Here is a 16,225-nt window from a genome sequence, read left to right as displayed (position 1 = left end):
ACTGTCCATCTCAAATGTTCTAAATAGTTATGATCATTATTGAAAATAATAGGATAGTAATATTTTATGCTCTGCATTTTAAATAACTACATTTTTGAGTTTACATTCTTTTAGAAAACTCACTGATACATTTGGATTTACATAGGCATGATTAGATACAGTGTCTTATTATTTTTTCATGTGAATCTGGCTTATAAGGTTCTGCTGTTTCTCTCGTTTGTAGATTTCTGTGCTTCACATGCATGGTAAGATGATTTTGACTTGTTTAAAGTATTTTTGTGCTAATATAGTTGCTCTTTACACCTTTTTTTTTTTTTTGTATAAGCAAAGGGTACGTGTGTTACATCTGCTTTTGGATAGTCGTCTTTAAAAACTTTCAGCAATAGTTAACTCAGCTGCTTGTTTCTGCTCTCTAAGGGGTCGCCTGGCCTGATATGCACCGTCTGGCTGACAGAGTCCATCTGGAGGAGTTGACTAAAATTGGCATTCTGAAAGGCAATGTAGATGACATGGTGAAGGTTCATCTGGGTGCAATATTTATGCCACACGGACTTGGACACCTACTTGGAATCGATGTGCATGATGTTGGAGGCTACCCAGAGGTTAGTGTTAGTCCATTCTCAACTGCCTTACAGATTAACCACTCTTAATTCTACCAGTGTTTTTGTTAGTTTACGTATGATTAGCCTGTTGCATCCTCTCAGAAGTAGAGCAAATATGCATTTAAGTGTGGTATTTCATGGAGTTTTCTTTAAGAGAATCTGTTGGTTCATTAAAACATAAAGTTCTGACGTGGAGAAGTCCACGTCAGAATTATGTCCTTCTGGCATTCTTAGTCTGTTCAATTCCTATATAGCTTGTGTTGTTCCTCCATGAGTTTCCACTGTAGAATATATCACTTAAGCATAACGTGTGGTGTCACAGAGAGCACCTAAGACTTATAGTCTTACAGGGGAGACTCACTTGCTCCATTCCAGATGTGAGGCAGCTGTGGGAGCTCACTGCTGCACCTGGGCTAGTAAATTTCACTGACTGTGTCATATGGAAACAAGCTGGCTCATATTCCTTGAAATCTGATTTCCAGTGTCAGTATGGGCACCAGTGTGGATGTGTTGTCCTGTAATTGAGAATAGAAAGAGAAACCAGTAAGTTTTACAGTCTTTGCATATGTGAAAGTGTATAGGCTCTTGCATTCTGAGTTTCTGCAGAAAACACACAATGATTACCTTTTTCCTTGAATTAACACAATGGCTCATGGCTGTGGTCTGACAGCAGAATGGGTAAAATTCTGTAACCTGTGAACAGGAAGATGTTTGCAATGATGCTGAAAAAATCTCTAAGGGGAATTGAACTTAAGGTTTGAATAAAGGAAGGAAGCTTCCAGCAGCTTCTGAAAGATTTCAGAAGGATTTTCTGTGTGTTATGTTTTGGTTACTTGAGGGTAGCTGTTTAAGGTTTTTTAATAATACAGTAGGAAAATTTATCACTTGTCTTCTCTCTTATGTAAGATATTCTTTTACAAGAACCTGAAAAAGAAGCTAGGAACTTTTTAGGTGTGGTTTAAGCATGTTTTGGAGCTTGCTCATATTGGATGAACAGGATACATAAGCTGCAGCTGGATTCATTTTGCAGGCAGGGAACAAACAGTCCATAGTATTTGAGGGTACTCGTGTTCACAGTGTACTTACTGTGACCAGTACTGTGATAGCAGTGTATTATCATCAGCTAATAAACTTACATGTAGTACAAATGAAACAAAAATCAAAAGCAGCCTTAGTCTGATTTTAAAGTTTCTTCACTCGCTAATACAGAAAGGGTGGATGTTTGCCTCTCTATCTCCCAGGTGCATTCTCTCTGTGTACAAATGGAGACGTTCAGCAAAGTACAAGGGATGTGATTACTTGTAGAGTTCATAGACTTAAAAATCCAGGACCCTAATGTGTTGCATGCCTTCACTTAGATTGTTGTGAATAACCTGTCTGAATTTGAAGCTGGCGAATGAAGTTGCTAAGCCGCTGTCCATCATATTTGAAAAATCATGGCAGTCAGGTGAAGTTCCCAATGACTGGAAAAAGGAAAATATAATCCCCATTTTCAAGAAGGGGAAAATGCATGACCCAGGGAATTAAAAACCAGTCAGTCTCACCTCCATGCCTGGCAAAATCTTGGAGTAGATTCTCCTGGAAGGCATGCTAAGGCACATGAAAAACAACAAGGTGCTTGGTGACAGCCAGCATGGCTTCACTAAGGGGAAATCCTGCCTGACCAATTTGGTGGCCTTCTATGATGGGGCTACAGAACTGATGGACAGGGGTAGAGCAGTTGATGTCATCTACCTGGACTTGTGCAAAGCGTTCAGCACTGTCCCATACTACATCCTTGTCTCTAAATTGGAGAGACATCCATTTGATGGATGGACCACTCGGTGGATAAAGAACTGGCTGGATGGCCTCACGCAAAGGGTTGTAGTCAATGGCTCAATGTCCGGCTGGAGACCAGTAACGAGTGGTGTCCCTCAGGGATCGGTGTTGGGACCGGTCTTGTTTAACATCTTCATTGCTGACATGGACAGTGGGATTGAGTGCACCCTCAGCAAGTCTGCCGATGACACCAAGCTGTGTGGTTTGGTTGATACGCTGGAGGGAAGGAATGCCATCCAGAGGGACCTTGACACCCTTGTGAGCTGGGCTGATGCCAACCTCATGAAGTTTAACCATGCCAAGTGCAAGGTCCTACACCTGGGTCGGAGCAATCCCAGGCACAGCTGCAGGTTGGGCAGAGAAGAGATTCAGAGCAGCCCTGAGGAGAAGGACTTGGGGGTGTTGGTTGATGAGGAGCTTAACATGAGCCAGCTTCAGTGTGCGCTCACAGCCCAGAAAGCCAACTGTATCCTGGGCTGCATCAAAAAGAGCGTGACCAGCAGGTCGAAGGAGGTGATCCTGCCCCTTTACTCTGCTCTTGTGAGATCTCACTTGGAGTATTGTGCGCAGTTCTGGTGTCCTCAACATAAAAAGGACACAAAACTGTTGGAACAAGTCGAGAGGAGGCCACGAGGATGATCAGGGGACTGGAGCACCTCCTGTATGAAGACAGGCTGAGAAAGTTGGGGCTGTTCAGGCTGGAGAAGAGAAGGCTGCGTGGAGACCTCATAGCAGCCTTCCAGTATCTGAAGGGGGCCTATAGGGATGCTGGGGAAGGACTCTTCATTAGGGACTGTAGTGATAGGACAAGGGGTAATGGGTTAAAACTTAAACAGGAGAAGTTTAGATTAGATACAAGGAAGCAGCTCTTCACAGTGGGGATGGTGAGGCACTGGAATGGGTTGCCCAAGGAAGTGGTGAATGCTCCATCCCTGGCAATGTTCAGGGCCGGGCTGGAAAGAGCCTTGGGTGACATGGTTTTAGTGCAAGGTCTCGCTTGGAACTTGATGATCTTAAGGTCCTTACCAACCCTAATTATTCTATGATTCTATATAAACTGGAGCACGCATTCAAGACTTGGTAGGATAAAGAGACAACTAAATTTTAGGGACAAGTGAGAAGAATTATGAAGAGTGAAAACTACAGTGCTTGGGGTTTACTTAGATATTGTGTGCTTTGAAGGTTAGAGCAAGTTCTTTAATTTCGAGGTAGATTTTGGAGCTGATTTTGGGGGAGTATAGGACAATGGACCCTATATACCTTGATCTCTGAGCAGATTTCAGTAGTGGGGCATAAGGGCTACAGAATCTGGTTTTGACACTTTTTATTAACGTATGAGCAAATTTATAGCTGTTAATTTTCTGGTATATTATATAATTTAAGGGTCATTTTTCTGAAAGACCAAGCTATCCACAGTTTTGAAAGAGCAGCCTGTTATAAATATAGGATATATATTCCTGTAGGGATGCAGGGGTTGTATTGTCAAATGAGTTCTACTCTTCAGTTTCATGCCTAATGGGTGTAAAAATATCAGAGCTCTATGTATACGGAGAATTTTATACCTGCAAGTATTAAAATTATTTGTTTGTGTAGACATGCAACTGCATTCTTACATTAAGAATGTTCGCGTAGCTGATTTACTTTCAAAATCCAATCCTAACAAACAAATTTCCTGAATATGGGGGAAGCCTGTGTGTGAGCTCACAAATAGGTAAAGTCCTGTATTTGCATATAAATGTGCACATAGATGGATGTATAGAATCAGGTTAGCTTGAAAAATAGTGTATCTGCCAAAAAGTAATGTTCTGCAGAAGAGCAATCCCTTTAAACTCTCTCTGCAGCATTAATTGACCTCCATTAGACCCATGACTTCTGTTTGACACAAAGCATGAGGCTCTTTATATTGGGTCATTTGACTAAGGTGAGGTACCTGAGTGCCAGAGCATCTGATTGTGGAAGACCCACGTCAAAAGCCTATTTATGGGGTGAACTTCTTTAGGCTTCTCTAGGCTTGAAGCTGCAATGGGAGGCACAGTCCATGCCCGTGACAGGAGGGAGCTGTAGGGCTGTGAGGCCATGATGACAGTGTAAGGCTTTAGGGGATGTGGTTTTCCCCAGGTAAATCTAAACATGAGCAACTGAGTACCTCTCTTGTGTGATACATATCTCTTAAATGGGAGAAGGCTTTTTATCTATGCCTTGTTGTTTTATGAAAAAAAGGCATTTTGAAGACATGTAGTATGCTGTGGAGGGGGTTTTGTTGCATTTTAAATGTTTAGCAGCTAACAAGATTTTCACAAGGAATTTCATAAAGCCATTTTTGTGTTTATTGTACACTGAGTCCATGCCTGTAGTATCATGCTCTATTTTTCTAGCTGGTTAAGAAGGAACTTAATTGCTTTTGGCTGAGGGAATTTCTGGGAGTATTACAAAGGATTTTTTATAAATAAGAACTTTCCAAGTGGATATTATTCCATTATTTTCCCTCAAGTGTAAACAGTTACATTTGGAATAATACAATAAGATTTAATTTCCTAATTTTTATCCATCACAAAGATTTTTGTGTTCCAAAAAAACTATTTCCAGACATTGTTAGCTTAGCTTAGTTATTCATTAGTAGCCAAAGATTTCTTTTTTCAAAATTGGCAAGAATATGTTTTCATCTTTTCCAGTAAGCTGCTTTCACATGCAACATTGAACAAGCACTTTCTTCCTCTTTGACAAACATTGTAAAAAGCTTGCAGATTTTCTGCAAAGGAAACTCTAGGATAGAAAACTCTGTTAGAAAATATAACATTTCCCTTCCTTCTTTTTGCCATGATAAAGAATAACTGGGTTTGGCCAGCAATAAATCCATCTTAGCACCCTCATTTTAGGACAAGATGTTTCAAACAGTGAAACCACCAGTGCTTCCCATTGAAGCATATAAGTAAATGTCTTAATTTTCAGAAGTACTCAACAGTGAAGAGCTCCTTGGGGAACTGAGTCCCCTGCAGTGTACTGTGGTATTTCTCGTGGGGAAACTGAGTGTCAAACACATCTTTGAAAACCAGTCTGCTTCTTTTGAGGGCCTAACTACAACTTCAGCAGTTCTGAAAATGCAGCCCCAGTGGTACTAATCACTTCAGAAAATCTGGCCCTTAGTCAGACAGAGTTAGCTTCAAAGGGTGAAAACTCCACTGGGCTTAGCTTCAGCTCTAGAATTTAATCATGGAGATGGTTTTTCCACACTCTTTCATTTGTTTCTAGGTAAATTCGATATGGGATATAAATGAGGGCTTGTGCCTGTTGCAATGAGCAGAACGTGGCAGGTGATCCTGAGTTTTGAAACCCTGAGGTAGATGGGGCTGAAGTTTTCATTTAAATCTAGGTTCTGTGTCTCTAGATGCTTGAGTTGATTCAATTTCATGTTATATTAATTGACTGTAAGGCTCTAAAGAACACTAAGTACATTTGATGACTTTCTATAATAATAAGCCAGTTAATTTAAGTTAGGTTAATAAGTACTGTGATTTTAACATCTTACGAATTAAGAGTTTCATTTTGTTTTGTCTTTTGGAATTGTATGATTTATCTTAAAGTTTTAATTTATTTTTCTATTCTTGTGAAAAGCTGATTCTTTCATCACTATTCTGCATCAACAAATGAAGGTTAGAGGTTTGTTTTGATCCTGGAGTTACCTGTGTCCCTCCATTACTCTGCATGCTTGGGGAATATCTCTGCTGCTCAGAGAGGTATACAGGCTGTGTCTGGCTTTAACAGAAAGCTTGCTCCCAGATCCGAGATGACTGGAGATTTAAGTCACCCAACTTACCAGAGAATACAGGAATAATCTTGTTCCCTTTCTTGTTCTGGCAAAAGTTATTTTCCTTATGTATCCTACTTTATGCTGAAGCAGAAGATTTCATTTTTTTGTGGTTAGCATTGCAAATGATGCATTAATGTTTTTTCCTTCAAGAAGCAGAGGATGAGGTGAATTTACCAAGAAGCCTACAGCTGTTACATAGAGCCCCAGTGATGCAAATTGCTTCACGTGGTCAAAGCCTTGCTCTAGCTCAGCGTACCCAGAACCTGCAAACATGAAACAACCTGTATGGTAGGTGTTTCTATGAGCAAAGAGTAAATGGGTCTTTCACCAGTTTTAGCTCTAGGTTTTGTTCTTGTAGGCCACTGTATACCTTGAGAAAAGTTTAAGAGAAAAAAAGCTGTTGCTTCTGCTTCGTGGGGTCCCCTTGAATCACTTTCTTTTTGATTCTTTGAATTCTTGCGTAGCAGAGCCCTGTTGTGTGGGCCACTAGGCAGGCAGAGTGCAGGCAAGAAAAAAGTTGTTGAAGGCCTTAAATTCTACAGCATTTCCATGCAGAGGAGCACTGAAATCCATATTGCTTATTGTTATCTGTTCAGTCAAACATCACGCAGGAGAGTTTCTTGCAGTGTAAGATTCTTCTGTGGGATTTAAACCCCTCCCAGAGGTAGGCTAATAGATATTCTTACCCTGCTTTGGAATCTTAAATGTGCTCAGCAAAGTTGCAGTCAGTTCCCTGCATCTTTTTCCTGTAACGATAGATGCTGGATTTTGGGTGTTCATGAAAACTTAGGACTTGAGCAGAGGCAGAAGAGGAGGGAAGGCTCAGGTGCTGGGTCAGTGCAGTGCCATGGTGCAGACCATGCCCTGTCATACCACAAGGTTTCCCTCCTACTCTGAGAAAGAAAGTGTTGTGGACTTAGGTTTTTTTGTTGCTTAGTTTGAGTTTCATTAGTTCTGGCTAATTTTTAGTGAGGGAGACACTTGGTTATGATTCTTTTACTTGTTGAAGCTTGTTGCAAAAGACTGTGTGCTAAGAGAGTTTTTATCTGAATATTTATTGTCCAGATCTCTCTGAAATTTTGAGAGAGGCTAACAGAGCTCTTGCTTTTTTGAACAGATCATTCTAGGCACAGTAGGAGAGAAAAACCAAGAGAGTATAGTTCTGCTTTCAATTACATGTAAAATGAGATATAAAAAGGTATCATAGGTATACATTAGGGGTTTTGCAACCCAATTTCCACTAGTACTAGTATCTAAAGATCAAAAGGAAATTTTTTTTTAAGACCATTAGCTATGTACGATTTCTTTGTGTCACTAGAAAACCTGTCCAGTAGATTTTAAATGGTGCTTTGGCATTGGTCTAACTTTAAAATAGTGTTGCTGGTAGCGTTCATAATTCTTTATCTAATTTCTTTTGAATCCTCTATTGAAATCTAGTCTCATCATCTTCCAGGTTTATGTTGTAATTGTCAACTGGGTCAGTTTTACTGTTTGCTATCTCTTTTTTTTTTTTCTTCCTCATGCTTAGGTTTTAAGAAAAAAATACAGAATCCATATGTTCTATTATTTCCATTATGATAGCAGTGGAGCTTGGTGACATCTGAGGATCAGGAAGCAAAAATTACATGGGAAGTTATGCTCAGAACCCCACTGTAGTGATGCACTGAAATTCAATTCTATCTGATTCAGCAGGCAGCAGTGCCTCAAGTAAGTGGCAGGTGGGTTTTCCTCATTCCCTGTAATAACAGGAAACTTAAGAAGTAGCTTAAAGTATTTTAAAATACCACAACTAATACGAAGGAAAAGACAATTTTTTTTTCAAATAGAATAGCCAGTTAAACATCATGTGCCCTCCATTCCCCCAGTATTAACTTTGAGCTGTGTCCCAAAACCTCCAGCTAGTAATTAGATTCTCTTGCAGAAGTGGAAGCTTTGACTTGCAAATGCCACAAGTGGTATGTGATGCTTGGGGCATGTTCTCCTGTAACCTGCTGCTGATTTTAAAGGCAGAACTGACAGCAGTTCCTTCAGGTGACTATAGGCAGCTCAGGCAGCTGGGAGAAAGTGGGATAGATTGAATAAACTAATCTTCATTAGTAACAGTCAGAAAGAGAAGCAAGGGCTTATAGAGAAGGGACCAGGAGACAAATGAAATGGAATTCAATACTTACTTTCTTAGCTTCATAAGGCTCCATTTTTACAAATGAGCTAATTAGAAATTGAGTATACACAATGGGAGAATAGGGAAGAGCGAAAGAGCTGAGACTTAACTTTGCTGTTCAGTTCATATAATCTAAATATAATGTTAGTATTCTGACTAATTTAAATACTTGATTGTACTTAGCTTGGTAAAATGGTTAGGACTCTGCTGTATTGGATGTAGTCTAACTGGGATACTCTGTCGGGCTCAAAAAAGTTCTGTGATGGTTTAGCTGGAAAAAAAGTACCAAAAACTAGTTTGTGTCTATATGAGTCTTATACTGTGGTTCAGTATTGCAGTTAAGAGTGCCTTTGGTGTTCTCTGCTGTGGCCATGTTTTGCTGCCATTGCTGGCTGCAGGAAGCTTCTGGGTGATGCCAACTAACTGCTGCAGCCCTGGTTTCAAGAGGAGGGTGTCCTTGCACCTCTGTGCATCCCTAGCTAGTGCCATGACCCTGTGGGTGATAAGCAGCTAATACAGAGACATCAGCTGTGGTCTTCTTCTGTCCTGATCCAAAGGCAGACCCAAGATCAGGCTCACCTGAGTGGGCCTGGAGCTATTCTCCTTCTAACTTTGCCTGGTAGCCAGCATCTGTGGGACAAGAGCCAGCATGATACACATTGCAGTTCTTCCATGAAAAAAGCAACGTATACCCCATTAACCATTGAGCTGCTTAGGAGCAGACAGTAATTCATCCTTATACTGAGGTATTCTGGGGATATTGCAACTTCTGGTCTTCCACAGCCACTTTTCTGGGGATTAGTCAGATTTGCATACTTTCTAATTCCTTTCTTATTCCAAAAATAGATCTATATTTTGTATTACTGCACACTTAATTTGAACTTTTATTTTGCTTACATAGTAATGAAATCAGTTTACATAATAATTCTCTTGTTCCCTTGACAGTCCTTATTGCCTAGACATGCTGTTTTTTGTTACCTTACATGAACCCTTAATTGGAATCTGATGTTCTTGGCAGGAGTACAGTCACAAATGACAGTGTCATGCATCTGTGCTTACTGTCGGGGGAGTGTCTCCATTTTAAAATGTGAGCAGAACCTCCAAATAAAATCAGTCTTAGAAAACAATCTCAAATAGAGTCTATTGTTGCAATATACAGGAAAACAGGTCTTCGAAAACTAGTTTTTTGAGAATATCACTGGGAATCACTTTTTAGATGCCTAGGAGTTAGTATTTTCTAGATTATTCTCTACACTTTTTTGAGGCAAATGACTGGCTTATGCTTTAGAGTTGAACAGCACCGAGTGCAACAGGGTCCTGCTCTGTGTCCCAGCCTTGAGGATATAACAGTAATAGAAACAGATATCCACACAGATGCTACACCAGCATTCACCTTTTTACTCTGTATTTCATCTGACTACAGAGCAGTATCATGGGTTTTGTTGAAAACAAGGCTTTCACTGTTTAGGTGCAATATGTGGGAAGGTTTCCTCCTTACAAAGAAGAAAATTCATTAATGGCAGAAGATTCATACTGATGGATGAAAGTGCAAGGTTTCCTCATCAGGCTTTTGCCAGGTTTGACTTGATAGAAAATGGCAGTGTCTTTGTTTCAGACCTGTAATCTTCTGTTTGGGGGTTGTGGTGCTACAGTCATTAATAGAATCATGAAGTTTGCCCTAGTTTTCCTAAACAGTCAAAGTGGACTAAGAGCTGAGAACTGTCAGCTCATGGACCTGATGTCCATGGTAGCTACTGAGATGGTCATGAGTGCCCAGAGATCACATGTCACTTGGGGTACTGAAGCCATTGTCTGATGTTCTTTTTAATCCAGTGCTGCTCTGCTGCTTGGTCACCTTCTCACTTTCCTGTTCTACTTGTTCACTGTCCCAGCTCATTTTGTCTTGCAGCCTTGCAGTAAGTTGGACTGCGGTTGTCCTCCACTCAGGGTGTGCATGGCCATATACATGCAATGCCCAGAGCCTGTCCCTCCATCCATTTCACACATCTCTTGGTGAACATCTTGCTAGCCTCTATTAAATGGGACTGTAGGTCTTCCTCACTGCAAGCCCACCCATGGGTGTCCTGCTTACCGTTTTTGAAAAGCTGAGCAGTATTACCCTTTCACCAAAGGCTTGTTAGAGATGGTTTTGTGGAAGAGACGTTGCTGCTTCCATTTACACAGTGACTTCAGTGCCTGCAAAATCCAAATACCTGGAGATAAAACCAGGAGCCAACAGAACCCAGAGTTGAGATAAAGTAGGGGGGAGCATCAGTTTGTAAATTGCTTCTGGAGAAGTTAAGAGTTTTACTTTGGGTGAGCAGTAGAATTCAGGTGACTCAGGGGCCCTCCCTGAATGCTGATGTCTCAGGGAGCCTGCACTGCTGTAGGAGGTTTCCAAACATGAATCCCCAGGTCTTGGTCCAGAGCTGTGAACTTCTGTTGACTTCTTTGGAGGCAGTACTAAAAGCACAATCAGACTGTAAGCTATCCAGACAAAATGCCTATTATTGCTTTAACAGCTGTACAGAGGTAAATAAAGTGGGCATCGGGGCTCAGTAGTCACACCTGGATGTTAAACATCATTTTATTCAAGAAAAAGCAAAAAAATGCAGATGCCATGCCAGGGCTGCCTTCAGAGGATGTTTGCCATTGTTTTCCTCACTGTGCATTCATCTTTCTAGCATCTGTCTTGGATTGAGTGCCTCAGAAAAGGCATTTAGAAGTAGAATTGAAGAGAAGTGTACTTAAAAGCCAAATATGGGTTGTTTGTTGTAAAGCAGCCGATAGATAGTTGGCAGGACACCAAAAGGTCCAGACACTAATCTAATTGTTTACAGCTCATGGAGAGATTAAGCCACAAGATTGGATGCCCTTATTTCCTTTACACATTACAATGAATGTGTGAGATGCCAAACCCCATGGGGCAGCAGCAGAAAGAAAAATGGCTCAATTTCAGTGCAGTTATTGTTTCAAGTTTAGAAATATATTGATTCTCTTTGGGTTTTGATAAGAATATAAATGCAAAGTGCCTTGCTTAATATCAGAGCATTCTTATTTCCTAGCCTTAGTAAAACAAAATTGTGCTTTATTTTAGTGTTTATATAATGCTCTGTGAAATTAAACATATGAAATAAAATGCATTGAATACACAGTGAAAATGGTCAGGATACACTTGCAGGGTTGTGAGGGCACTGAGAACTGCAAATGCTCTGCTTCTCTGAAAAATGGGCAAAACTACCTGCTGATGTCCTCGCTGGTTAGCTCCAAAAATCTTGGTTACTCTAAAATGCTGTGCGTTGGAACAGAATAAGCTCTGCAAAGGAAGAAAGAAAAGCAAAAGCAACCCCAGTATCACTAGGGTGATCAGTGAGAATAAAGCTAACACTGTTGAGTGTCTGTTGCAAGCAGGATTTCTGTGAAATAGGCTTTCCCTGAAGTGAATGTGGAGCTCAAAAGCAAACAGTACTGTGGGCCTGTATCTGCTGTGAAGAGGGAATGATCCAGTGAGATGAAAATGTGGCTATCTGCAGGGTATGCTTCTGCCTCCCTCCCCTCTGCCCCGTGCATTGCTATGGCAGGAACCTGGGTGCACAGCTGTGTCAGGACATACTGCCCCAGCACACAGGGTAGTGCTGGCAGTGTGCCTTGTCCTGGAGAAGGGGAGGTTTCATTCTCGTGATACCAGACATGCTGCAAGCGATGCTGAAAGCTTCAGCCGGCAAGGAAAATTACCGTGACTTTGGCCAGAAGCAAGATTTGGGAAAGCTACATGGAGACCAGATGAATAATGCCTTGGTCTTGCAGACTTGTTAACCTCTGACTTACTGGCTGAAGTGGAAAAGTTGTTGTGAGCAAAGCATGTGTGCATATTTGCAAGCTAGTGAGCCTGTGAGCTATTTACTGGTCATCATGAGATTTTATTGATGAAATTTTGCTACAGTTGCAAAGAATTTTCAAAAAGCTAATGGGATTGAGATATATTTATTCCGATGTTGCAATACTTGGCACATTTGGGGGAAGAAAATTAGTATCCTGAACTAGTCTTTGCAGTGTTCCTAATTCCTTGACTAAGCACGTCCCCATATATCATTTTACTTTACCAGCTTTTGGGAAGAAGAGCATGTTTTACTAGTCAGGACTTGTTTTGACTTAGTTTTTAATAATATCAGTCAGCACCATGTTGCCTGAAAGTCTGAATATGACAAAAGTTTAGTTTTAAATGGGCTACTTTTATGAGGTCATGTGCAGACTCATTGCTCCTGAATCAAGATCATAAATGTGTAATTTTAATAACATTCAGTGAGAATAAGCATTTGCATATCCTTGGAGAAACTGTTCTCTGCTGCATAGTTCAGCTATTTCAGCCATGACGTGGAGGGGGCTGAATTTTAAGATTTGCACGTTGCTTAGAGTATTGTACGTTGCAAGGGAAGGTACAGAAAGAAATAGTGCAAGTAATTACTTTTTTCCGTGGCGAAGTACTTCTCCCAAGGTAGAGAATAACCATACCAAGCATATCCAAAGCCAGGATTTCTGTGGCGCAGAAAAGAGTTTAGGTGTTGAACTGAAAGCTGGTCATTGCTCTATGTGAATGCTGAGTGAGGGACTGATGAGAGGTAACGACATAGCACAGTTTCGGTCCTCTGTTTCCCTATTATTTTTTGTATTTTGGGAGTCTGATGGAGCAGTCAGCATAGGAGGGCCTTGATAAAAGGTCAGCCACAGATTGCCCTTCTGTCTGTTGGAACCGCTGTTTGTTCCGCAGGGTGTGGAGCGCATTGACCTGCCAGGGCTCAGGAGCCTGCGCACCGCCCGCAGCCTGGAACAGGGCATGGTGCTGACCATCGAGCCAGGCATCTACTTCATAGACCACCTCTTGGACCAAGCCCTCCGTGATCCTGCACAGTCCTGTTTCATCAACAGTGATGTCCTGCAGCGTTTTAGAGGATTTGGTGGGGTGAGTAATTGTTAACCAAATGTTTTTCTGAAATTGGTTTTCTGTTTGTTCACCCTTATTATGTACTTGAGAAGAAATCTTTTGGAAGTTGTAATGTATTTTACATAGGGCTGTTCCTGAAGAAGCACCTTGGGCCATTTGACCCTGCAGACAAACTATGGGAGGGGTTGTTATTTTTAAATGCGTTTTTGTACTTGTGATATCCAATTAATAAAAAATATGGAATAGACCCATATTTTTCCATTGATCAAAATACCCTCTTGTCAGCACTATACACTGATTTGCCAGGTGGGTTTTTTCTCAAATGTGTGAAATATGTACATGTTATGAAATACGAGACTGAGATCTGAGGTCCAGAGTTAGCTTCCTTTATAGCAGTCCAGTTTGGTGCTCCCTCTGAGGGCAAGAAGACCCTGATGCTGTGTAAGTCAAGGAGGCAATACAGAAAAATAGCAATAATTGCTCTTCCTGGGTTAATGCCAGAATCTTATGCATGTAAAGCCTACCCTGTTTTTCAAAGGAATGGTTGGTGGTCTTCATTGAGCACCCATGCTCCAGGTGTGTAGTGTTGCAGGCTTGGTTAGCAGCATGAAGGTTGGCTGCCCTGGGAGGTAGCTGTGATGTGGGTGATCATTCCCACACCGGCAGTTGCTGTGCAAGTAGAGGGGCCTTGTTTCTCCATGCTCTCCAGGGCACATGTCCCATTCAAAGTCACTGCCCTCGCAAAGAGTTTAGCAGTTGCAGTGGCTTCCAGTGGATTTTCATTTTAGTGGAGCAAGCATTTGAAGAGTACCGTATTGTTCTCCGGGCTTCCATATTCATGCACAGAGAAGATAGAGCAGACAGCTGCAGTGCCCCGTCCTCCTCATGACTTTTCTGCCAAGTCTCAACAAAGCTAACAATCACTGGCAATGGCAGTGATTCTCTGGTATGAAAAATCATTCATTAGTAATTGTCTGCTGCTGCCATTGACTAATTTATAACTGTACACCAGCCATGAGAGGGTAATTACTGTAATGCTTTTGGTCTGAGCTGGCTTTGAATCACCAAGTCCGACAGAAAAGTTGTGTGTGCCATCACCAGTGGTGTAAGCCAGCTGGGCTCCTGGGCAGCCATCTGTGGAGGCTCCCTATCTGATGTGTGCACAGCCTTATCGAGAGACATGGGACTTTACCCTCCCTGGTATGTAATTCACTGCTGAGGTTTGCGACATTATCTGTCTCTCTGTTGTTTCTTTATCAAGACTTGCCAGTCAGCCAGCAGAAAGACTGGTGCATGAAAGGCAGCTAACTGTGCATTTTCTGACTGAGCACGTCATATATGGCACCGCACGCTTGAATCATATTTTAAGGGAACACTGTGATGCACTTGTGTAGCTTGACACCGCAACAAGAACAGGTTATCTTTGCTTTCCTTGTAAACACTCTGTGGGAGTTTTTGAGCAGTTGAATTGGTTCCTGGTGAGCTTTCTCTAGAAATGCTCAGCAAAGCCCGCATTTTTCCATGACTTGCCATGATTGCCCACTCCAGCTCTGGAGCTTCAGACATGCACATGTTTGCGTGGAACAGGAGTGACAGCATAGGATCTCTACCTTGGTAATAACTTGCTGGATCAGGCACTTTTGTTCCAGAGATTTCAAGCAAATCTAACTTTCTTCCCTGTTTTTTTTGCTTAACTTCCTGTAATGATGACTTCTAAGGAGAGCCAGCCAACAAACTTTGCTAAGAGGGGGAGCTGCCCAAAAACGATTGAGCAAAATTCTAAATCTCTGATCCCCCTGTGAACAATACATTTTATTTAGAGAGAAAAAAATAATAATAAACACATACCCTGAGCCAGATGTTGTCACTTTTTTTTGTGCAGCAAAAGAATGGAAATAAAATCTGAGACTGAAGTACATCTGAGTATTTCTGGATTCTACACAGAAGCTGAATTATAATGCAATCAAAATTATTTTTTCCATCTTAACAATTCTGACTTGATTCTGCATAAATAAAAGATGCAATTCATGCTGTGTAGCATGCTCAGTTATCTACATGCTGGTTCATTCTAGTTTATGCAGAATAAGTATTTTCTCAAAAGCATGTCAGGAAACTTTCTATATGATCAAAAAAGATCATGTGAAGCTCAGTATTTTCACTGACAAATACGAATACTGCAGGGGTTACTCTTGGTGTCAGTTGTAGTTGAAGAGCTCACTACAGCCAGTCCAGTCTTCCTTGAAGTTTAAAAGAAAAATGTGTTCTGCAAAAGGAAATAAGTAGTCCATTTCCCTCAGCAGAGCTCAGCACTAATTAAAATGTTTTTAATTTGGTTTAGTTTAATTCACTTCAAAAATGAACTTACATTAACCAGAGTAATACCCCTGTAATTCTTAGCAAGACTGTCCACGCAGGGGATTTGTGGATTTTAATGAATTCACCTCAAATTCATGTCTTTTTGGAGCTTTGGATAATTTTCTTGACTATGACAAGTCTCTGCATTGAGAAGGTCTTTTGCTGTGCCAAAAAGGGCAAGACAGTGGCCATTTATTGTAAGTCATGCTGCCTGGTGTTAACCATAAAGAAATTGTAAAAACAGCAAGAGCAAGAAAAGACAAGGTTTTCCTTCACCTGTCCCATATTGCTGCTGGCATGCAAGGTGTGTGCTGGCAGTGCTGGCACAGCTCCTGTGCATGCTCAGAATGTGTCCATCAGCAGCTTGTCCTTCCATTATCCCTGTGACACAGACATCTGTAACTGCTGCTGAGGGACCTTGTGATTTGGGCTTGTAGTGCACAAGAGCCAAATACAGATCCCTTAGGAGGGAGGGAAAACATTTTGTTAGGGGATCTGCTTCTGAGAGCACGGGCTGCCCTGTCTGAAGCCCTAAGGTC

At 41.3% G+C, this 16,225-nt stretch overlaps 1 protein-coding gene across 2 annotated transcripts in view; it reads left to right on the top strand.

Annotated features, from left to right (window-relative positions):
- Positions 1–16,225, top strand: part of PEPD (peptidase D) — a 140,476-nt gene that overhangs the window by 117,898 nt on the left and 6,353 nt on the right. For both annotated transcript variants that reach the window (XM_061469165.1, XM_061469164.1), the window contains 2 exons: positions 418–602; positions 13,158–13,349. In XM_061469165.1, the coding sequence (XP_061325149.1) occupies positions 418–602; positions 13,158–13,349 (377 nt within the window). The remainder of the gene's footprint in view (positions 1–417; positions 603–13,157; positions 13,350–16,225) is intronic.

The sequence above is a fragment of the Pezoporus flaviventris genome, unplaced genomic scaffold (assembly GCF_033815535.1).
Source record: "Pezoporus flaviventris isolate CSIRO_AGI_PZ_B2104156 unplaced genomic scaffold, CSIRO_AGI_Pfla_v1 ptg000054l, whole genome shotgun sequence".
NCBI classification, from domain to species: Eukaryota; Metazoa; Chordata; class Aves; order Psittaciformes; family Psittacidae; genus Pezoporus; species Pezoporus flaviventris.
Note: the sequence above shows the minus strand (reverse complement) of the source record. Positions and strands in the feature narration are given on the sequence as shown.